The sequence below is a fragment of the Penicillium nucicola genome (assembly GCF_028828085.1).
Source record: "Penicillium nucicola strain IBT 29836 chromosome Unknown utg000001l, whole genome shotgun sequence".
NCBI classification, from domain to species: Eukaryota; Fungi; Ascomycota; class Eurotiomycetes; order Eurotiales; family Aspergillaceae; genus Penicillium; species Penicillium nucicola.
The window spans coordinates 1,231,210-1,254,616 of NW_026643125.1; the positions used below are offsets into that span (position 1 = coordinate 1,231,210).

A 23,407-nucleotide genomic window follows, 5' to 3' on the forward strand; every position below is an offset into this window, starting at 1 on the left:
GCAGCAACAAGGCCGTTCAGACGCATTCGGCGCAGAGACTTCTGTATCACGGCAGCCAGGAGGGTTCTCGGTTGCAAGCTCGGCTTCGGTCGAGTCTTGTGGCCCCCCCTTCTCGGGATTCACATGGCACACTGTGTGCTATGTGTTTCGAGTCTATGTCGGTGTATCTTTTCGTGCTGAGTTGTTGCTTTCGCACAGCGACGAGGCCAGTTGGGCGCATTCGGCGCAGAGACTTCTGCACAGTGGCAGTCAGGAGGGCGTTTCGGTTGCATGCTCGGCTTCGGTCGAGTCTTGTGACCATCCCACCTGGGATTCACATGGCACATTGTGTGCTATGTGTTTCGAGTCTATGTCGGTGTACCTGGCTGTGTTGAGTTGTTGCCATATAACGGGCATGGGATGTTCTGGATGCATTCGGCGCAGAGGCTTCTGTATAGCGGCAGGCAGGAGGGCGTTTCGGTTGCATGCTCGGCTTCGGTCGAGTTTTGTGGCCATCCCACCTGGGATTCACATGGCACCTTGTGTGCTATGTGTTTCGAGTCTATGTCGGTGTATCTGGTCGTTCCTTGTTCGTTTCTTTGCGGAGGAGTGGGGGATTTCCTTTGTTTTTGTTTTTTTTTTTGTATGAGTATGGCGTTTTGTAATTTCTTTTGTTTTTGCTGCGTTTTATCATTTTTTGTTTGATTCTTGCGTTTTGTAAATAGATTTTGTTTGAGTCGTGTTAAATTCACGTCTTGTTTGATTCATTTCTTCCTCGGTATACAGTAGCCTCTCGTAATTATTTGCCCTTGGGTATGTAAATTGTTCGGTTGAACGTGTAAGTTACCTGGTCATCTTTCTGGTATAGATACAGTATACAGCTGGAAATCTCCAACTCTTGTATATCTCATGGCTATAAATCTGGTGTTCAGATCACAGGGTTGATAAGCACTCTCAACCATATAACGTTAACTTATAACAGAGCGTACATGTATAGACAACTATTTTTATCGAGGGTTGCGTGGACTTCATGGATGGCGCCAGTGTCCAGTCAGCAAATGTGTTCACCGCCCAATGGGAACACGCGCCACGCAGAGGCTGGCGTCACCTTCTCCACTGCTTACCGAAAGGAGCCTAGACTTATCTCCTCGCCCCTCAAGATATGTAACTTATCTTCTCTCTACTCTCAACATCTTACAGCCTGCTTCCGACCTCTTGTTTTGAGCAGCTTTCACTATGTTCGTCCGCTCTGTTCTACTGGGCGCTGTCGCTTTGGGGGCCAGCGCTGTGCTGGTGGTCCCCGAGATGGAATCCGTCGACGACGGATTCGTGAATATTCACCCAATGCTCCTGGAGGATGTTCACCATGTGGCTGTAGATTTGCCGTGCACCGAGTGCCCTTTCCGTGAAACCAAGGAAGGTTCCGTCAGCTGGACTGACGATAAACCATCACACCTGGTAAGTCCGCCATGGCTCCGTTGAGTATTTCGAGAATACTAATCAACTCATCTTTGTAGATGTTGGACTTTTCCGTTGAAGACAACCGCTTGCTTGCCAACGGCCGCCAAATTTTCCCTCCCGCTCCCCCAAGCCCCATTCATGCCATTCAGCAAAGCGACGAAGGCGAAGACTCCGAGCCTATGTCTGTTGGTTATGCTCTGGAGGTCATGCCGATGGCTACTCCATCCGACGAGCCTGACTACGAACTACTGGATATTCGTTTCACCGTTCTCGACCTGGAGACTCACCCTGTTCCGGTCGACACTGTCACAGTCACCGTTCTCGAAGACCCCAATGGCGAGCTGTTCATTGTCAAGATGGAGATTGAGAAGACCACACCCGCCTCGGACCGCATCTCCTGGAAGGAGTGCCATGGAAAAGCCAAGTGCTTGCAAGAACTTCTGGTTGCCCGCATTCGTGGCCTCTTAGATGGTGCCAAAACCCGTGTCATGGGCATGGCCAAGGCTGACCGCAAGGGCTGCCACGGCAAACATGAGCCCAAGAAGTTGGGACACCCGGGTCCGCACGGCCACCACGAAGAGGGCCCTGACAGCATGCCATTCCCACCACCACCTCCCTTCGGCGAAGAAGACTTCCAAGTGGAGGAGCTTGGTCCAGCTGGCCCTCACAGCCATCACGGCCACCACGGCTTTGGTTCCGATGCCGACCGCCCGCCTCGTCCTCACCACCACCGCCCTCACCACGGTGCCTTTACCCGCACCTTCTCCCGCGTTGTCCACTTCATTGTTGTTCCTGCTGTCCTCGGTGTTCTGGCTGGATTGACCGCTAGCGCTGTCGGTATGTTGGTTGGCCAGGCTGTGGTCTTCCTCTGGCAACGTTACCGCGGCACCAACTCTTCTGAGCACAAGGCTGCCTGGGAGCAAGGCGAAGCATGCGAAAAACAGGGCCTCATGGCCGAGTCACGCGGCTCCGAAGAGATTCTCCCGGAATACAAAGAGCCATCCGAGACCTGAGCACACCTCAACACTAACTGAACCCACGGCTTGTGGTTTTCTGTGACTCGACCTGCTGCTCCCTTGAGCAAGGGACACCGCCCGTCTGGACGGGTTCAAATCATTCTTTTCAAAACCAATGTCCAAAACGGGCATTTCTTTTCATTTCTTATTCGGTCAAATGACCTTTTTGTGTTGAGTTACTTTGTTCTATCAAGCTTGTACAGTGATTTCCCTTGTATCACCTTATCAATCAAATGTCTGTGTTCAAATGTTCTCTCAATGTAACCGGCAGCCCTCCACCGTAGCCCTTAGATGAGATTTAACTTATCAGTATGCAACTTACCTGAATGGGAGCTTCAACCTCAACTGCTCGGGACTGCTAACACTTGATTCTGAACATGCCAAGCTGTGTATATGCCCGGTCACGTGAAGTCGTCATCACGGCCTCCCCCTCTTGTCGATCCGACAACATCACCCGTCCTAGTCCTGTTGTCATGCAGGCTCAGTCCTCAGTGACGGATTATTCGGCTGGTACAATGCTACTGAAGCTTCAATTACAACCACACATGGGCTTTCTTTCATATTCCTAGCCAGGACCTCGATCTCCTGCACAAGTGCCTAGCTGTAGCTTCGACCTCGATATCATCGGATATCAGCTTCAGGACAATCTGATCCAAGTCCTCTCGTTTTTTTCTCACAATGCTACAGTGGACATCTTTCGTTCAGAAGGCCCAGAGCCTGATTGATCCCGCCAATTTCAACATTCCCACCCTATCCACGACCGACCATAATCCCTCGAAGGCCTCGCTGTTTCGCCAACAATTCCGCCTCCCCGATTCACAGAACCCACTCCAAGAGATTACCGCTGATCTTATTCTGCCTCTACCGAACTCATCGGCGACCCAAGGCGAGGGCCCACGCAAGGCCGACCGAGCTGGGAACCGATACACGGGGCGCCTTCATCTGAGTGAGCGGTTCATTTGCTTCTCCACCCAACCGACAAGCTTTGTCTCCTCTGCTACGGCAAGCGCCTCAACTACTTGGACCGGTCAGACTCATGGAACTGGTCCGTCGGGCAATGGTTTCATCCTCCCTCTATCGTGTATCCGACGAGTTGAGCGTCTCCATAGCGCCAGCCATGTATTCTCCCTGGCGCTCACAACATGGAATGGTCTGCTCAACAAACAACAAGAAGCCAACTTTGCACCTCAGCGCCTCATTTTGGAACTTGTCGGTAGCAGACAGGCTTGCGAACGGTTCTGCGACACCTTGAAAAAAGGTCTACGGGAAGCAATGAAAGAGGTTGAAAGCCTTCGGACCGTTGTCAACGATTGCTACTCTGAATACCTTTTGTCGGGCGCAAAGACAAAGGGCCAGGAAGGGGCTGATGCGGACGCCCGTCAACCGCCAGATGCGGGACTCGGCTTGATTTTCCGCTATCCTGGCGATGCACGCAAGCTACGTGATCGGAGTAAGATGAGATTGTGGGGTGAATATTTCAGAGGTAAGGACATCTATCAATTGGCCATGGCTCGCGGACCACCAACTAATTGTCTATAGAGAATGGCCGCAATGCTACGCTGGTTCGCCAACCAACTTTCCACAAGCTCATTAGAGTCGGTTTGCCCAATCGCTTGCGTGGAGAAATATGGGAGCTTACATCTGGCTCTCTTTTCCTTCGTCTGCGGTCTCCCAAATTATATCAGGAAACGCTGGTCAAATTTGAAGGACAGGAGTCCCTTGCCATCGACGAGATCGAGAAAGACCTGAACCGCAGTCTGCCGGAATATCCTGGTTTTCAGAGTGAAGAGGGTATCGGTCGCTTGAGACGTGTTCTGACGGCTTATAGCTGGACCAATGCAGAAATTGGATATTGCCAAGCCATGAACATTGTGGTTGCTGCCTTGTTAATGTACGTTCAGATTCCTAGGTCCAAGAGTGAGTGCTAACTTGACCAGATATATGTCAGAGGCCCAGGCGTTCTTCCTTCTCTCTGTACTGTGTGACCGTCTGTTACCCGGTTATTATTCAACGACCATGTATGGCACACTTTTGGATCAAAAGGTGTTCGAATCTTTAGTTGAGAAAACAATGCCGGTTCTCTGGGAGCACTTGACCAAGTCTGACGTCCAACTCTCCGTGGTTTCCTTGCCTTGGTTCCTGTCTCTCTACATCAATTCTATGCCCCTTGTCTTTGCTTTCCGTGTTCTGGATGTTTTCTTCTTGGAAGGCCCTAAAGTTCTCTTTCAGGTTGGTCTTGCCATTCTTCGAGTCAATGGCGAAGAACTCCTGGAAACCCAGGACGATGGGTCTTTCATTTCCGTCTTGAAGTCATATTTCTCACGTTTGGATGAGTCCGCTCACCCGAGATCAGAGAATCCCAAGCTTCGGGCAATCACCCGCTTCCAGGAACTGATGGTGGTAGCTTTCAAGGAATTCTCAGGCATCACACACAGCACCATCACTGAAACACGTGAAAAACACAAAGGTGCTGTGTTGGAAAACATTGAGACCTTTGCCAAACGTACTTCTATTCGCAACCTTGGCCCAGAAAGCAAGCGCTTAAGCACAGATGACCTCGGCACAATCTACGACCGCTTTTACGAAACGCTCTATCAATGGGAACAGCACCAGAGAGTTATTGAGGAAGAACAACGGCGGCAACAGAGAAAGAAATCCGAACGACTCTCGATGCTTGCCCCTCCATCGGACACACAAGTCGGCCGTGTTGGTCTTGGGCCCAGTCCATCACACATGGACTATGATGCTTTCCGAGAGTTTTTGGCTGCTACTTCCAAGTGGGCTGTGGCTGATTCACCCGGGCCATCGAGAAAGGCATCTTCATCTGGAAAGTCAGCATTGTGGGCGAACCGCCGACAGCCGGCTGATCATGAATTCATGCAGCGACTCTATCGCAAGTGGGCTACTGAACCCGAAGAAGGGTTGAACCTGCAGAATGTCGTGAACGGTCTAGCACGTCTCAAGGGATCACCTGACATTATGAATAACATCAACTATTTCTTCGACTTGTATGATGACAATGGAAACGGCCAAGTTGATCGTGAAGGGATCCTCAAAATTTCCGAAGCGCTTTTGTTCCTTTCTCGGCGAGGATTTGAGGGCACTATCACTGCAACTCAGTCCGTTGAGGACCTGAATTCGCCCAGAGATCGCGAACTTGCCGAAAATTCACTCACTACCGACGAGAAATTCCTTGGTAGTGTCAGTGCATTCATCCGCCGCTGCTTTGAATACGCGGATCCCAGTCATCCAGAAAACCAGAGGGGTACTCAGCAAGATGCCACAGAAGAGACAACAGAGAAGCTTGACTCATTTGCTATCGGTGACGATGACGAGGAAGAGGACCTGATTGATATCGACGATATCGAGTCCAAGTCCAACATGTCCCCAACACCAAACGCAATGCCCCAACCGGCACAGTCCCGAACTGAGGAGTCAGTCAGCCATGACCACACCCGCTCAACATCTGAATCTGCCAATCCAGCTCTGGACCCCAACAACCCCCTACACATTACCCTCCCCACTTTCCGAATGGTCATCCTGGCCGATGAGTTACTAGAAAAATTCTTCGAGTCCTATTTCCCTCAATCCTTCCATCTATCTGACCATCCCCACCCAGCTGCTCTCGCAGCCTCTTCCTCCCTCTCTGCCAACCTCACCACTTTCTCTAACCTCGGTAGCATCCGATCTTCCGGAGCCGGCTCCGCATCGGCCCCAGTGGCCGGTGCCTCAGGCGGTATTGTACCCCCAGGCAAAGGCCTTCGTGGTGTACTGGACAACATTGTCACAGATGGAATCCGCATGGCAGCCGAAGTCAAAAAGAGAATGGACGATGCCCAGCGCGAATTGGAGCGCAACGCTCTCGGCCGTGAAGAAGAGGACGACGAAGAGGATGATGATGACTATCCCCGCCGTGAGAGCAGCGCTGCAGCCATGGCCGGCGGAATCTCCAGTTGGGGTGCGGGCGCATATGGCGCAGGGTCCGAACGTCGCAGTGTCGTCCGCGATGCTGACCGTGACCTTCTTGAAGGTGCCGAAGTTCTCAGCGTTCGCGGGAAGGAGGAAAGCACATCCCTCTTGGACGGCAAAGAAGATACAGATTCTGGTTCCAGAAAGGCCCCCAATAATGCTGCCGGATCCAAGAGCCATGGTTCGCCTGCTGATCGTGATGGCGAAGTCATTAGCAAGATTGTTGAGTTCGAGTCATGATCTTTCTACATCCCATCTCTTTTCTCTATCAGCCATGTATGGTTTGGCTGGTTACCATCTCCGAATTTTTTTGTGTGTTACCCTTGGTCTGTTGGATCGGCTTTTTCATGCAATGCAATTATGTACTACAATACAATATTTGGTTTGGATGCGTGTCTGAGACTTTTTCCTGCATGGGCTGAGCCCACATCTTTTAGATACCACATCAGTCTTAGAAGAAAGAACCTATTTTGGACCAGTGGGCATGGAATCATTCTTTTATGTAGCAAAGTTTCGTCCTTAATTTCCTAGATACTCCAACGAGACATGAAGAATCGCAGTAAGTCACGCCAAGAGAGAAATGTTTTCCAGAAAAAAGTAAGAGATTCGTAAAGCTCAAGAACACTAACACAAGAAGTACTTGAACTCAGAGAATCGTCCAATCATAAGATGCAACGAAGTGCTCTATGTACAGCATTATCATCAAAGAAAGCATATCCAAATATGAGATCAGGCACGACGTAATGGACGCAATCAGTCATCACCGAACTTCAAAACGTAGAAGTAGAAGGGTATAGGTGATGACGAAAAGCAGAAGAAGAAAAAAGGGTATAAGAGGTTAAAAAAGGGGAATGCATAGATGAGGGAAATGCACCATCGAGAACCAAAAGTCCTCAATGTTGTAGGGTTTGAGGAAACTGGTTCACTCGCGCGATAGTCAGAAAAGTAACAGTAGGGCAAGATGCAAATGCAAAGCCAAGAAAATTACAAAAATCAAGGTAAATGTCAAGGACAGACATGGCCGTGGAATGACCAACGGACATAAAAGAAAAGGAGTTCAACCAAATTCCCAGGCGGCAACTTAGTCTTTTTGGCCCTCGTTCTCAACCAACTCGAGGACAATCTGGCTCCGCTCGTACTCTGGATGTTGCATGCAGATTTTCACCGTGTTACCAACAGAACCCGACGAAACCCCGTCAGTAGCACCGGAGAAACCGCTACCAAGTCTCATCGAACCACCAGTATTTGCCTGTGCATTTCCATCCAGCGAGCCAGGCATCTTGCTTCCGTCATCGAGACAGACAACATTGTGACCGGGAATTACCTGGCGCAAGCGACCATTCATTGCGTTGCGGACTTCAACAAAATCCTCATTAAAGAGTATCAAGAAACGTCCATATAGGCAGGCAGTGTGCGCACAGCCAACGAACTCCATGACCACGCTGCGAGAAACATCGCCGTGTTTGTTGACGTAGACGGCGCACTCTTGATAAGCAACAAGGAACTCGCTGTCGCTAAGGCGGAACATGCCCAATGGCTTGAGGTCTCTGATGCGATTGGCGATGCTGTGGAGGGTGTCCTGAGCATCCGAGACCTCGTTAGTGCGGAAGTCTGGTACAGACCATGAATGTTTCTTGTCGAGGGTGAGAACCTCGATGCCCTTTTGAGTGGAAATGGCGAGTGATGAGTGGAACATGTTGATTCTGTAGGTCTCGGCGGGGATATAAAACTCGTCGTACTCGCGGAAAAATTCCGTTTGTGATCGACGCGAGGTGAAAAGGCGGCTTTTGTTTGTTGCTGATTTTTGCAGAACGGGTTCGAGGACCTTGAAAAAGAATCAGTACAAATTGAATTACCTGGGGTCTCAAGTATACACACCTTGAAGGTAGACGAAAGACCATCCCGCTTCTTGTACAATACCAAGTACCGGTCCTTGAGACGACCAGCAGCAAAGAAGCCGACTTCGCGGTTTCCCGACAGTTTCTGCGGAGCTCGTCGAGCAGAATCCTGAGACGACTGCGTGGTAGACCCACTGGCGGGGCATACCACGTCAAGGTGATATGCGATCAGAGAACGATCAGAAATGAGCAGTAGAAGATTGAATTCCTCGAAGACAGCAACTTGAGTAACCCGCATGATTGGAATAGCTCTGTACCACCCGCGGGGGTTGTTAAGCTCAGACATGTAGACACCGTATTCAGTGCCAATTGCACACATAATTCGCCCGGGAGGCTGTTGAAACACCGTGGCACAGGTGACAGAAGTTTTGCATACTGGGGTTGGTCTAGGCCCAGAGCTTTCATATTGTTTTTCAACCTCCTTGATTGCACGATGTAATGGTGTGCCAGTGATGGTGACACTTTTCGAGCCAGGAGACTGGTCAGAGTATGCAAATGCAGTATCTGCAAGCACACGTAGTCTGAATGGTTCTGCATTCTGTGAAAATAGTGCAGCCGCATGTTTCGTCTTAGCTTCGATAATCTTTTGGCACCATTCCATGCGGTTCTGAGCGGAGTAAGCATAGAGAGTGTAGGTTCCTTCTTTGCCAAGGTGCTTGATCTTGAAGGGGTAGAGAATTTTGTCATCTCTTGAGTTATCCACGACGGTAATGCCTGAAGAGGAGGGACCAGTATGGGTCAGGGGACTGACAACACCTTGGGATGGAGTGACCGTCGAAACACCACGAACTGAGGATTTAACAACTGGGTCGTCGTTGGTGCTTTCAAGGCCTAGAAGATCCATCGGAATGGGTAATTTTGAGACGTCATATCGTTCGTATTTGACTGCCCGATCCCGCATGGTGAATGTCTTTGCTAAAACCAGGTAATGATCAAAGAGTATCGCGTGCGTTTCCACGAGGAACCTTGTGCGAGTTCCAGGGCGTTGAAGATCACCCCGATGAATGATCTGTCGACCAAGGTGCTCAAGGTTGAGTTCAACTTCCTTCTTCATATCAGGTCGCAATTGAAGTTTGGCTGCTAGTTCCATCAAATTGGCCTTCTTGTTCATTTCTCCAACCTTATTATCACACTCCAGAGCAACGATCTTGATCTCTTCGATAGCCTGAGCAACATTCGTCTTTTCTTCGGAATCCTTCACCATGTTCTTGTGCACAGTTGCCAAGAGAAGCGTGTAACGCTGAATTCGGGTAATGGGAGCCTTGAGAAAGGTATCCCAACTGAGCCGGTTCGATAATTTATGTTCTCGTACCTGATTCAAGAACTGTTTGAAATGCGGGTTACGCTCGGCCTCTTTCCGCACAAGGTAATTGGCAGTAGGGAAGGTTGCGGCATAATCAATGTAAACGGTCTTCGCCTTGCGGATCCATTCCCTGAAAATGTCACTGAAACCAGTAATGAAGGGGCCCTGCTCCTTTTGACGGTATTTGAGCTGTGCCAAGAGATAGTCCTCATTGACCTTCTTCACTGCATCAACCTTGCCGAAGACATCCAACAGAAACTTCGGCAGTCGCTTGGTAGGGATGATTGATGGGTTCATGCCAGCCAGTTGATCACGATAAAGTTCTCGCAGAACATCCAGTTGCCCAATATATGAGTCTTCTGTGGTGACAATCTCGTGCAAATTGTTCTGTCGATCAACTTCTTTCCTGGGATGAGACTCCCATACCTCTTTCGGTACCTTGTAGAAGGTCACCCAATCCTCGATTTTCTTTTGCGGTGCCATCGTCTGTGCCTTAAGATTGACCTTCTTCAGCGTTCGCATGCAATGATGCGAGTAGCATCGACCAAAGCTATCGGTATCTTCGATGTGCATCTCCTGCAGATGGAGCCTGGCAGAGTAACATCCGGTTCCAGTGATCTGGAACAGGACACCAGAGAGACTACCGGAGCCGAACTTTACCCATTCCTCTTCCTTGACTAGTGCCCCTTCTTCAAGCATACCGTTGACAATACGAGAAGCCAAAGTTTCGGCATCAGCAATGTTCATGGTAGGCACCTTGTGAGTAAACAAAGCTACAATTGCGTCGGCAATTGCTTGCTCTTTGAGATCAGTTTCATCCTCGGATAAATCGCGAATCCAGGACAAAATAGAGCTCAAAGCCCACGGCTCGTGACACTTTTTGAAATGTTCCGAGGATAGCTTTGCAGGGTAGAACCTCTTGCGGCGACCAGCCGGGATGCTTGGTAGATCCAATGTGACAGCAGCTGCCGCCGCTTCAGCCGGATCTATATGAGGGAGTTCTTTATGTCGGAGTTGCAACATAAGCTCATGCTGCTGCTGCCTATATCTGACTCGATCTGCATCGGTTTTTGACCTGATGGGCGGATCGGAACGAGGTCCAATGGGTGTCGACAAAGACGATGAACGTGGAACTTGGGACGGGCTGAGCAGAGCATCGCCGTATGAATCCGCAGAAACTGGCAAAGAAGAGTTGGCGTGATATTGGGAATAGTTATTCAAGTCCTCTTGCTCATGGTGACTGTATGTACCTGCAGGCACCAAATAAGAGACGAGATCAGTATTGCCAGCCGGTTCGACAGGTGCGGGTGGAAGTGGACGCATCCCGGGGTGGAAAAAGAGGTCTTCATGGGCGGCTCGGTGAGGACTGTCATCCTCTGATTGATATGCAGAATGAGGCTGGTCATATGGCGATTCTCCTTCATCGCCATAGTCGAAGCTCATACGACGACCATAGGCGTCGGGTGCAGATAGGCCTCCCGTGCCACCTGCATCCACCCTAGCGTCCGGGTTAGGAGGCAGATGATGGAGGCGGTTAGCATACTCATATGCAATGGGGGGATGTTCGTAGTCATCATAATACTCCCCGCGCTCATCAGGGGAGACGTTGGAGCTTCTAAACGAACCAGATGTGCCCGTGAATCTAGCATCACCGGCGATATCCGAGTACTCCTCAGCAGTGTAAACAGGTTCTTCGCCGTAGTGCAAGTTTCCCGAATAGCCCCCCTCATACAATGCAAGATCATGGCCAGTGTACTCCTGATCTTGATGATGATCGGAAAGTGGTGAAGGTCCTCTCGGAGAAATGTTGGAGCCACGAGAGCTGAGAACCGATGCATTGGTCTCACGTCGAATCCGCCCTTCAATACGCTCACGGCCACGCTCCTCGCGTGCTCTTTCTTCCTCGTCTGCCATTTGCATCATAGCTAGTCCAGCTGCAGCCTCGGCATCACTTTCGTCACTGTAGGCATCGTAATTGACATAGTTCCCCGTACCTGTGTCCATGTTTCCGTTTGTGTGCGTATGCTGTTCATCGGGCGACAAGCGAGGGCGCGAACCAGCAGTTTGATGGGATGCCCGTGAACTGTGACGCCGGGCAAAATTCTGGGGGTCTACTGCTGCTTCAACCTCTTTCATAAGATCTTCATATGCCACAGGTGGGTCGGAAGGTAAGTGATTGCCGTTTATTTCAGTCTCTGCGTCAACTGGTGGCCCAGGAAGAGGTCGCGACTGAGGATGGCGAGTCAAGGTGTCGGTTCGTCTCGGCGGAATTTGAGGCAAGTCAGGCTGCATCGGAGGGGTGGGTAGGGTCCGCCCAGCTCCAGCCTGAGATACACTCGGCCGTTTGCTATACAGACCGGTTCCTTGGCTCTGATGAGCTGGCGGCTCCGGGGGAAGATCATCAAAAGAGGCGCCGATATTCAATGCTGTATACTGAGGGGACTGTGAATCATACGCAGATCCTTGTGTAGCATAGTAGGGCCGAGACGAATTTGGAGGCATGGTCATTGTGCCTGGCGAATTCGATGGCACATATGAAGGCGAAGGAATAGGTGACATGGCTTGATATGCTGAAGGACGTCCTCCATACGGGTGATCCGGCCCCCTTGGCGGTGGCAGAGGTGGTTGCTGTGAGGGAAAGCTGTAGGAGTGTGGGGTTGGTGGTGTCTGTCCGTAGTGCGATGCTATGCTCTGACTCCTTGGCAGAACTGGAGAGCTCAATCCCGAGACTGCGGCAGACTGATATGCTGCAGGGTTGTACGGTTGGTGACCTGAAGCTGGAGTCGCATAGGAGACATTGTTTGAGCCGTTGTAGTTCAGTGGGTTGTAAGCGAGGGCTGGCTGGGATTGCGTGTGGGGGAGGCCGTATTGCTGGGGATTATAAGCAGGTTGGTTCGTTGACGTTCCGGAGTACTGGTATTGGTAAGACATGGTGGAGGTTTGTGAAGAAGCGCGACTGGGAGACATGCGCGACATGGCATCTGACGAAGCGCGTGAATATCTGGAGCCCCTGTCGTCATCAAAACCACCCTGCGCGGCATTGTAACTGCCTTGTGCGGCATACTGTGCGTTTCCTTCTGCCGCTCGTGCATTCTGGGCTTGGGCCGAGTTGAAGAACCCTGAATCATCCCCAGCATTGTAACTTGGCATCCTGCGAGGCAGATGTTGGTTTGGCGCGGGGTTTTGTTGAGCTGCGTAGCTCTCATAGCGACCTACTGTTGGCTGAGCGGGTGCTTGGGCATTCGTGGGCTGGCCATAGTATGCCTGCTGACCATTTGGATATTGTGCCATGGCTTCGGAGGCCTGGCACCGACTCGGCGTTTATTCGGCTGAGCGCGAGACGTTCAGGACTGCGATAGAGGCTCTGTTGCGAAATTCGTATGCCTCAGTCGATCTTGGGGCGAGTGACTGGAAAAACGAGCGACTGGGGGAGGGTGACTGAGTCGAATGAGGGGGACTACGCAGGCAGGTGACAAGAGGGGAGCTGGCTCTGGGCATCCCCACACGGTAGTAAACCGCGAAGCGTAATCTGTTGTATAAGAAGCCAAGGCCAGCACAAGTGTGGGGGGTTGGAGACAATGTTACGATAGGATTCAGCCGCGCCCACACTAGTCGGGGGTTCAGGGACTCGTGGTTCCCCACCGCCAACGGCAGAACGGAAGTGAAGTGTTGGCGGCCAACCTGGAGGTGCTATGGTATACTTGTATTTGTTTAAGCCGTCTCTCATGGCGCCTCTCATTCTGATCGAAGCTCATGAGACAAATCTTAGGCAGAATGAAATGTCAGTCCCCTGTCAGTCTATCGAAATATATCAACAAAAATGTACGAATGATGTTCAAGGCCCTCTTTGCTAGCAATTTCGATGCCAATCACAGTGCTCTCTATCTAGTGATGAATTGAGACATATCGAGTAAAATATCTACAGCATGTGGCACTCAACGAGGCTCCAAAATCATCAGAATAGGAGGTACGTGGTGAATACTAAGGTGCTTCAGGAAAGGCGGTAAGAAGAGCGGTGAGACATCTAAACAGTCCACGGGTGGGAACTAACTTATGCCGTAGCCACACCAGTTGGGGGGATTCAGTCATTGCAAGTCAAACTTTGCCTCATCAAGATAGATAGATAGTGCTATTGATTGCGCCTATGAAAACCGTGACACTATTTGAAATTGCTGATATTTCCAGCCAGTCAGTGTGAGTAGCCTCTCCTACCTGGGGCGGATTGAGCCTCGCCCACAATGCAAGCCAATACCTCACGAGGCATTTCTACTGCCTTTTTCTTACCTACAGGCATAGAGTAGGATGTGGCCATCCACAAGAAAGGCTTAAACTTTGTTTTTCGCAGTTGTAAAATATCTAGGTTTATTTTCATGCCACCTGGAGCTTCCTAGGTCATTACCGACCGTTGCAAAGCTGGCCCTTGATATTATTCCTACTAGTTGTAAAGTCTGGGGAACATCCTAAGCTTCTGCAGCATATATGAGACTTGCTTTCACTAGTCTTGTTGCATTTGCCACCGTTGATTGCGTTTTACTTCCCAGCCCTCATCCTCAGCTGTTGGCGCTAGAAAGAGATCTTGGAATTTCGATTCACTGACTGATGTGGTGGCTAATGGCTGCTCTGATACACCAGTGAGGCTTGAATTGAGGAAGCCCTCAATACAGCCGGGAGATACTCGAGGATGTGAAACTTAGCATTAGGGATCGAGTGGCTGTTCTCAATGTCATGAGACATGGATGCGGAAATGCAGCACGAAAAAAGATTAATGATAATTTTCCAGATTTAGCTGGGGTTTCCAGCATCCTCATCCTCTGGTTGAAATATTTACCTCCGACGACCGCAAGGATTCCCCGCATGATCTGCAATCACCTCGTAGACACGTTTTGCATATCAACGACGATCGCTCGATCGATGACATGAAACTGAGCTTGGATTCTCTGACGCATAAGAGCGTTTTTACTTCTGAACGTCTTCAGTGAGCATGGTATATGATGTGCAAAGACCGAATTTACCCTCAGCATACCCCTCCCTTTACTAATGATACACAAGGCAACGTACATCGATGTAGCCTTGGCGCAGTCAAACGGCCCGGCCCGTGCCGCCTGACCCATGGTCCCACAAACGTCTCTTGTGCATATACAGCGGTCTGTTAAGTTAACAGCATACCATAGTCAGAGCTGTAGGCCATGGTCACATAATGCAGCTTAAAGTCTACATAAAGTGAGCGAAAACAAGGACCACAGGTCTTTGACATCCCTACAATTTTGACCCAACATTCTTCAGCAACTTTGATCTGGGTTATTTTCTAATAAGCAAAAAAGATACAAGAAAAGAGAACCAACAAAGGGGAGGGGGGGATCGATCAACAGTGCAGTTAACTTGAGACTGTTGTATAGACTCTGTTCAATCCCTCATAGCACTATCCACACACTGGAGACCACGTATGGTAGCTGTCCAAAAATCCAAGATATCATTTCCTTCTTGAGACTGGTGATTGAAGTGCAGCATTCAAATATGACGATTGGAAAGTTTGCCATCTTGAAGTGTCTTTTGAGCGAGAATTTCTTCCCTCCATCCCCAACCTAGGGCAAATGCTGCACCTGGACCGAGAGTGATAGTAGCACCAATCAAAGCGCATACCGACTTCCACCATGATGGACCATCCTGTTTCATCTCCAGGAACCGAAGCCCGAGCCAGAAATATCCAGACGCCATAGAGATCAGCTCATCGTACTGAAGGAACGTTGCAATCCCAGCGGCAAATGAGGGAACAGGCTCGGTGTGCCCACACAGACTGGGAAAGAAGATAGAGACAAAAGATGTGCCACGAGGAGCTGAAATTCGGGCATAAAGGAAAGTCAATCCTGAGATTGCGGCCATAGTGCCGTATGCACAACGGACATAGAATATATTATTCTTGCTGCGTCTTTGTCTCTCGGTAGAATTGGGTTGAGAGTTTTGGTTTCCACAGAAATAGAAGGGGAGCTGGAAGAGAGGTACAATTATGGGAAACAGCTGCCAGAAAGCATTGTACGATCGGCGAGACTGAAGGGTGGAGGCAAAGAAGTTACCGAAAGTTGGCAAATAGTATCCTGCGAGCATGGCTGGCAAAAAGGACTTCAATGCGGTGACCTTGATATTGCGATTTTCTCCTTGAGTGAGACTGGAAAGAGGGGAGTGGATGTACTCAATCGCGTAGTATAAGGGGGCAATTTTGCCGATTCCCTTCAGCTGAAACGCGATCCCCATCACGGTTGGTCTAATGAAAGAATTAGCCTTCTCACAAAAACCTAAGACCACACAAGGAAATCATTCCATATTTCTGAGACTTACAGCAATACTTCAAAGCTGGATTTTCCTTTCCGATAACTTTCAAGTAGCCAGATCCCGTAAATCGGGCCAATGTCAGCCATGAATGAGATCATTTGTGCGTATGATCTCGGATCTGAGCCGCTTATAGAAGGCAAGAAGCAACAAATAAGAGGCATAAAGGTCTTGTCAAGGAAAGAAATGTTATAGATAGGCCTGAACAGATTCAAACTTTCTCCGTTGCTTGCGGTCCAAGAGCCCTGGCGAAGTATGGACCCCAAAAAGGGCCTCAACTTGTGTAAAATCGCCCCCATAGTAATTTTAGAAACATAGTGACATCCGATCAGGGGTGCAGTCCATAAAGCCCGTCTCCAAGCCGTGTGTTCATGATCGGGGTTCAATTGAGAGTGAAGTGGCATGGAGCATTGAGATGCTCGTGGATTGAGTGGGACATTGTCGAGCTTTTCTGCCCCAAAAAGCGTTTGAGACATCTTGTCAATGAGTAGATGACTCATGAAAGGCAGCAGATACTGAGCGATCAACTTGTCTTTGATTGTTGCTCCAGCTTCAAGTCGTGTCAAGCCGTTTGCCTTGGTCCAGACCTCTTTTGCCCGTGGCTGTCGTGCTGTTTGCCAGTTATATAAGCCAGCCTGAATTCTTGTGAGAGGAATGTAGTTGCTTGAGGACTCTTTGCTCAAAGCAGCGAGATGATTAGCTAGCGCAGCAGCACTCTCAATAGCACTGTTACCGCCTTGACCCATATTAGGAGTCATCTGTAAGTACTTCGCATTAGAAAATCTTCCAATGATCAAAGCAAAACACTTACTTTGTGAGCCGAGTCACCAATGCAAACAAATCGGTCTATGCACCAACGCGTGTAGAAAGCTTCCTCCAAAGCAAGGAAATTCTTGGACACAACATTTTGATAAACAGCAGAGAGGGTCACACTGTCCGTGATTGAAACATGAGCGTGTTTGTTGATATGCTCTCCGAGGTCTTCCTTGTCGAATCTGGGGATTTCTGAAGCAGAGTAGACACGATCCATCTTGGTAAATAAAAACCAGAAAACACGCCCTTCCTTGCCCACAACTACCAAGGTCGAGTAGCCATCTGCAAAAGTACGATGACTTTGTCCGGGCACTAGTCCTGGAGTTGCAGTCGATATTCCAAAGACGCAGGAATACTCAGATGACATGCCTATAGCGATTAGAATATGTTCAAAAACTGTGGGTGTAGACTCACGAGCTTGTTCTTCTATTGATTGTTTTTCCAAATCGATAGAGCTCATGTATTTCCACATCTCTCGTCTCACTGTACTCCTCACACCATCGGCTCCAACGACTATGTCACCCTCGAAAACAGAATGGTCTGTACAGTGAACCCGCACTTTCTCCGAAAGGTGCTCGACTCTGGTAACCCTCTTATTGGTATGTACGCAACGATCTCCATCTTTCAAGTTTTTGTATAAGACCTCCAGCAAGATCTGGCGATCGAGAAAGGTAATTGGATATCCATGCCTATGAAATTGTTGGGGCTTAATCCCGCACACTTAGAAACGATTGAACTTGCATACCTTTCATGAATGATCTGAGGGGCATTCGTCTTTGATATCATCTTGCCTGCTGCGGACCAGGTACAGCCGTGTTGTAGAGGCTCCGTTGCGTCAAGGATATCATCGAAAATGCCCAATTGGTCTAAAATGCGACCACCATTGGGAAGAATTCCAATTGACGCACCTACCTGAGGTGCAATTTCGCAATTTGATTCGAGGATAACAAAATCGATGTTGTTTTTGAGCAAGCAGTGAGCCAGAGTCAAACCAGCAACCGATCCGCCGACTATAATCACGCGAAACTTTTCGTGCTTGGTTGCCATACTGATAAGGCAAGAAAAAAAAACAAAACGGAGAAGAGAGCACGACTTGTTTGAGTTGAACTCTTTTTCAAATGGGAACAGGTTAAGTCTATATAATCCTTTGAAACAATTGTGGCTGTCAGGAGCGGGCCGATATGGATACGAACATACCATTTTATGATTCATTTTGTGCAAATAAATCCTCAGTCCTTGATTCCGGCCCAGTCACTGTCAACAATAAGGACGGAGCACGTATGTCTAGTGTGAATGAGTTGCAAATAGCGAATCAGCTTAGGTTTCAGATCATTCAATGCGGCAGCTCCAACTAGATCTTCAGCAAGACTTCCAATTCCATGCATAGCACTATACCTTACCGCCCCACTGTCGTGCGTATTTATACATCCTTGACTTGGCTAGAAAGCCCGATTGGATAAAATCGCCCCTGAATAGACCCACTGATGAAAAATTACAAGAAACCCGTGAAACAAGAAATCCGTGAAATTTGAGAAATCCGACTGTCGGTGGACTTCATGTGAGATCGATTTATTGCACAATTCTGTGAAGGCGGAGCCACCAGATTTGACACTTTGAGTCTTTATGAGCTCTTGTCGCGCGTCGAACTCCATGTTGAGGCAAGGAACCCCTTTATTTGATCGGAAACGAAGAAATCAGAAGCCCCGAGTGCTACAGTCATGTACTTGGTGTCGCCAAAAGAAGTAAGTATACTGCCGAAACCTTTTCTTCAGTCGCGCTTTGGAGTGTGGCCAGGCTCGGCACAATATAGTCTACTATTTCCTCGTACTTATGTATCTTATACAGGCTGAAGTGCAATCGCCAGATTCCGTGCGATCAGTGCACAAAGAGAAATTGCCAAGATTCTTGTCATTATCTTGCAGCTCAATCAGTTCAAAAAGTCAAGATATCAACTTCTACTTCTGAAGCATGGACAACACCTATTACAGAGCACATGAGAAAGGATACACCAGGTTTTGAATCCATTCCTGGGATGTTGAAAGCTAAAGATCTGCTGTTACCTGAGCCAAATGGAACAAGATATCTGGCTTCCGCTCATTGGAAGGCAATTATGAACGCTGTGAGTAGATTCGTATTTACTCTGCTGGTTGCATAAGCTGATCAATCAGAAAGACTAGGAAGCTCAAAGAAGGACACACCCATACAAATGCTGCCGAAAGTACAGATGTGTCTGATCGAATTTCGCAAGGGCCATTCTTGCTTTTGGGATTGTCAACAAAAATCAGTACCACAGACCTCCTTGCAGAATTACCGAGTCGCCAGACTATTGATGTGCTCATATCGAGATATTTCAACTCAAGAGAGCCATCACTAAGTATGCAAACGTTCATATTGTTCTGATCCAGGTTTAATATCTAACTCCATTGACAGTTTTTATCCATGGCCCGGCCTTCAGAGACGAGGTAAGTTATAGAACACACACACTATATGAAGGATATGAAAACCGATTAAAATAAAATCCGAATCAGTGCAATGAATTCTGGAAGATGCCAACAAAAGTCTCTCCAGCCTGGTTGGCGCTTCTCTACGGCGTCATTTCGTGTGCGGTATGGATCGGCCACATCACCGACATGAGTACTTCAGGGATAAATTCCCAGGAACCTGAGCTTTTTAGACTGTACCGCAAGCAATGTGCTTTATGTCTCACTGCCTCAAACTACACAGTTCCAGGCCGTTACAAAGTGGAGGGACTTGCTCTCTACTTTGGGCTTGAATATCTCACCAGCAGCAACTTGAAGACAAGCGTTTCTATCCTGCTAGCAATTTGTATTCGACTGGCAATCATGATGGGCTACCACCATGATGCCCAGTCCTATTCACACATCACGGTATTTGATGCGGAAATGCGCCGACGAGTTTGGTTATTCCTGCAGTCAACCGACTCTATCGTGTCATGGCAAACTGGGCTCCCTCGAGTTCTTTTCAGCAAGTTGGGCGACACTTGTTTCCCTCGGAATCTCTTAGATGAGGATTTCGGGCCAAACACTGCAGAGCTACCACACCCACGACCTGAAATAGATCTGACTAGCGGAGTCGTCTATATGGTAGCTACTGAGCAGGTTCTGTCGGTCACCAGCGAGATCACAGACAAAATATCAACCGGCACACTATCCCATGGGGAAACTGTTCGTCTCAGTCAAAAACTCGAATCCACAAAAGCTCGAATCCCATATCCATTGCGGCTATCACAGATCACAGCTAGTAAAACATGGATCGATAACGGCCTCAAGCTTCAACAATATACACTTGAAATAACAATCCAACGAGCCACGTGCATTCTTCACCGACAATACCTCTTATCCAATCGCTATGATGAAAAATACGCATATCTTCGCAATAATTGCGTGGATTCTGCGCGGAGAATACTCAGCTGCCAAGCAGATTTGTTCCAAGGTGCTTTTGATCAAGCCTGGCGACATTCAAGAGTCTGGTTTGGCGCTTCAATATCAATCAGCAATTGTCTCACAGCCGCCATGGTCATTTGCTTTGAGATAATTTACGTATCGCAAGCGGAGATGATTCCTAATGACACATACCGTGCTGGTTTGATTGACCTCCTCCGAAGTTCATATGATACTTGGAAAGTCTTTCCCAGGACATCATTTGAAATATCTATGGCTGCAGATGCTATAGCCACCATGCTCAAACTTGTGGACTCATATGATACCAAAGATACACCTTTCACATCCGTTTCTTCGGTAACCACTGGATCCCAGAAGGACTATGAGAATGCCGAGAACATTTCCATTGACCGAGCGGAAGCTGTTACGCTCGGTCCATTTTCTGATATGCCAAACGGCGACTCGGAGTTTGCAATGTTCGATTGGGTAAGGCATCTGTTGAGTTCTTTTGACACAAATCAACCCACATTAATCAAAACAGTTGAACCAAGTTACTAATGATAGACAGGGCCTTTGGGATCGTGAAATGTTGGAGATTAATAATGTCATTGCAAACCACATTTCTTTTTGAAGATAAATTCAAAAAGAATTGATACCTACTTGAGCTAATACAAGGTGAAGCCAAATACAGATCAAAATTGGCTTAGGCATTGCTTTTGAGAACGCCAGGACCACCTCCAAATGTCACTGTAGACAAATATAAATCGAAGATCATGAAACGTTGAAATGGGCCTCCTGCGAGAACATTTCTGACTCAAACCATTCTAGTGATAGCTGGCTATTGAACAGTTGCCACATCAACTCATCGTCCGAAGGATAGTTTCCACCAGTTGGAAGCTGCAGCTGAGGAGTTGGGTCAATAACGGACTCCGTGCAAGAGGACCCATCCGCAAAGGTGTGTAGAGGATTAAGTTGACCTCCTCGTGCTTCACTCATCGAGGGATATAAAGCAGCTACTTTAGCTTTTGATCCTAAACGCTCCTTTGCTTGAATCAAGGGCGTGCAGACATTCTGCAAGGTGTCCAGCAGCTTATGTAGCTTTCCAATGTAAGGACTTGAAGCAAATTGAGATAGGCTCTGAGTGATCTCTTGTATGAGACTGTAGTCACCTGTATCGAGCTCTCCAATGATGTTGCAGAAGAGGACGAAGAAAGGGCTCAGAGGGTATAGCAGAACAGTCCTAAGGGGTCATCTATCAGCTGGGTAGCACTGAAGTTGAGTGGATAATGGGTAACAAACCAAGAGAGAAAAGAGGGATATGGGTCGGAAAAGCCTGGAGTATCTGCGAGGTTCTTCTGTAAGTGATGCAATGCTCTCAGAGACCTGCGTGAATATGACAGACACTCCCTGTGGGTCAAAGGGGAGAAAGCAAATTTTAGTCGCGATCGTAATATATCGACTAGAATGGCATAGTAGCAAAAATCACCGGCGATCCAATCGGATGATATCAAACCAGGTGCCGAGTCTCGACTCTAAGTGGAAAAGTCAGCTAGAGACCAATAACATACTCGAGAGCTTAGACTAACAAGTTGTAAGTTCGAATGTATCACTTCCATTCTGTCCTGAAGCTTTGAATGGTTGGCAATTATTTGGCGGGTGTCGGCATTTTTGTGGCAACTTAATAGCTCCCCTTGAACTTGAGCCAAGTCAAGCAAGATTCGAACCAACGGAATGTGTGGCAAAGATGGGCGTGCACTTATCATCTTCGCCGGGGGCATTTGAGGCTCTGGTAAAGATAAGGGTCGATACAGGAGTGTGCTCAATGTGCGGTCAAGATAATAACACCAGATCACAGAGCTGCTGATCTCTTCATCTAGCCCTGAGTTTTCATGCAAGTCACCAATTTCGTGATAGCCTAAAGCGGCAATCAAACGAGCAGCATACGAGTTCAAGATCCAACACTGACTCATGCTACCAAGATATTGCATCAAAAATGCCTGAATCAGGGTCAATTTGTATACTTCCGCAGAAGGAAGGGCATGAACGTACAGCTGATACCAATGATTGAATGAAGGGAAGACTGGGAGGATTAAGAAAATTGAGATGGTGAAGAGCATATAATGCAGAAGCTTCATATGCTTTTGTTGACTTCAAGAATTGGTCATTGATGCGCGGGTTCTTATACGCTCTCGGCTTGGGATAAAGATGAAAGATGGCTTTCACATAAATGCATAGGGAATACTGATAGAAGAGTTGATCTTGGTGGTCGCTTCCAAGAATCGTTGCCGCCATTTTTTCAAGCGTTTTGTCGGAGATGTGATCGGGCCATTGTATGAAATTAGAACTCCTGGCCACAACGGTCGGTTCTGTGATTTTATTAGTGTATGCCAGAGAAAGATCGAGCTACTTACCTTGAAGAAGCATATAAAGCAGCTCCGGGGATGGAGGTATCAACTCAGTCACGTTCTGGTGACCACGAGAAACTTCCGGTATAGTCTCGTCGGACTTTGAAGCCCTGGCTTGGGTCATGGAACTCACAAAATCCAAAGCAGATCTTAGAATCCATTGCCGTTCACGGTCCATGCTCTGGTTTCCATCAAGTTCTCCTTGTATTACGGCTCTGGCCTGCTCTGCGTGGTGAGTAGAGTCCTCTGGGGTGAGAGTTATAGGACGAGTCCCACAAGGAGACCGAGAAGCGCCTATCGTGGAGGCAGCATCTAGTCGTGGTTTCTTCAATGGAGGATCATCATGTCCCCGAAATTTAGAGTGGAGCGAACTGGGACTTTCGAGGGTACTGCAATGAAGATCGTTAAACCAGGCAGCGAGGCGATACGAAGTCCCTTCAGCATACTCATTTGGCTGGGAAACTGCCGGTTCCAAAATCAATACCCCTTCACCGGGTGTGGAATCCCTAAATGAAATAGTCAGTATAAACACCTATCGGTACCAATCAAAGTCTTTACTGACGATAACTCTGGGCGAGCTGGGCGCTTGGCTCGTGAACGACGACATTCAAGGCTGGCATCATTGCAGTTTGCGCACTGTAGCTGTCTATCACAGCGTACCTTTAATTTCCAGCCAATTAGCGGATTGATATAAAAAAAAATGATGGATTATTACCAACCTTTCTCGAGTGGCAGAAGTCACACTAGATCGCGAGGATTAGCCCCATGTAGAAGTGTGAGATGTGGCACTTACCGCACACAACGCGTCACCCCTCATCGGACCGGTCGGAAACAAGCT

General features: G+C 48.4%; 6 protein-coding genes across 6 annotated transcripts; 3 read left to right on the plus strand and 3 right to left on the minus strand.

The window, feature by feature from the left end:
* Positions 1-1,215: 1,215 nt before the first annotated feature.
* On the plus strand, positions 1,216-2,453 carry N7511_000477 (uncharacterized protein; the record flags this gene model as incomplete). The annotated part of the gene is made up of 2 exons (XM_057122902.1): positions 1,216-1,437; positions 1,497-2,453. 2 exons carry the CDS (start codon positions 1,216-1,218, stop codon positions 2,451-2,453), a joined length of 1,179 nt encoding a protein of 392 aa, XP_056988635.1.
* A 681-nt stretch (positions 2,454-3,134) lies between these two features.
* N7511_000478 (GTPase-activating protein) lies at positions 3,135-6,665 on the plus strand (the record flags this gene model as incomplete). Its single annotated transcript, XM_057122903.1, has 3 exons — positions 3,135-3,939; positions 3,996-4,347; positions 4,394-6,665. 3 exons carry the CDS (start codon positions 3,135-3,137, stop codon positions 6,663-6,665), a joined length of 3,429 nt encoding a protein of 1,142 aa, XP_056988636.1.
* Positions 6,666-7,506: 841 nt separating this feature from the next.
* N7511_000479 (putative Rho guanyl nucleotide exchange factor) lies at positions 7,507-12,917 on the minus strand (the record flags this gene model as incomplete). The annotated part of the gene is made up of 2 exons (XM_057122904.1): positions 7,507-8,250; positions 8,304-12,917. 2 exons carry the CDS (start codon positions 12,915-12,917, stop codon positions 7,507-7,509), a joined length of 5,358 nt encoding a protein of 1,785 aa, XP_056988637.1.
* Positions 12,918-15,134: 2,217 nt separating this feature from the next.
* N7511_000480 (FAD-dependent oxidoreductase) lies at positions 15,135-17,810 on the minus strand (the record flags this gene model as incomplete). Its single annotated transcript, XM_057122905.1, has 5 exons — positions 15,135-15,885; positions 15,960-16,708; positions 16,762-17,132; positions 17,178-17,452; positions 17,509-17,810. The coding sequence occupies 5 exons, from the start codon at positions 17,808-17,810 to the stop codon at positions 15,135-15,137; spliced, it is 2,448 nt and encodes an 815-aa protein (XP_056988638.1).
* Positions 17,811-18,756: 946 nt separating this feature from the next.
* N7511_000481 (fungal specific transcription factor domain-containing protein) lies at positions 18,757-20,795 on the plus strand (the record flags this gene model as incomplete). The annotated part of the gene is made up of 5 exons (XM_057122906.1): positions 18,757-18,882; positions 18,936-19,137; positions 19,194-19,225; positions 19,292-20,650; positions 20,733-20,795. 5 exons carry the CDS (start codon positions 18,757-18,759, stop codon positions 20,793-20,795), a joined length of 1,782 nt encoding a protein of 593 aa, XP_056988639.1.
* A 140-nt stretch (positions 20,796-20,935) lies between these two features.
* N7511_000482 (fungal specific transcription factor domain-containing protein) lies at positions 20,936-23,386 on the minus strand (the record flags this gene model as incomplete). The annotated part of the gene is made up of 7 exons (XM_057122907.1): positions 20,936-21,404; positions 21,464-21,696; positions 21,733-22,161; positions 22,214-22,530; positions 22,576-23,075; positions 23,102-23,205; positions 23,363-23,386. The coding sequence occupies 7 exons, from the start codon at positions 23,384-23,386 to the stop codon at positions 20,936-20,938; spliced, it is 2,076 nt and encodes a 691-aa protein (XP_056988640.1).
* Between the last annotated feature and the right edge of the window lie 21 nt (positions 23,387-23,407).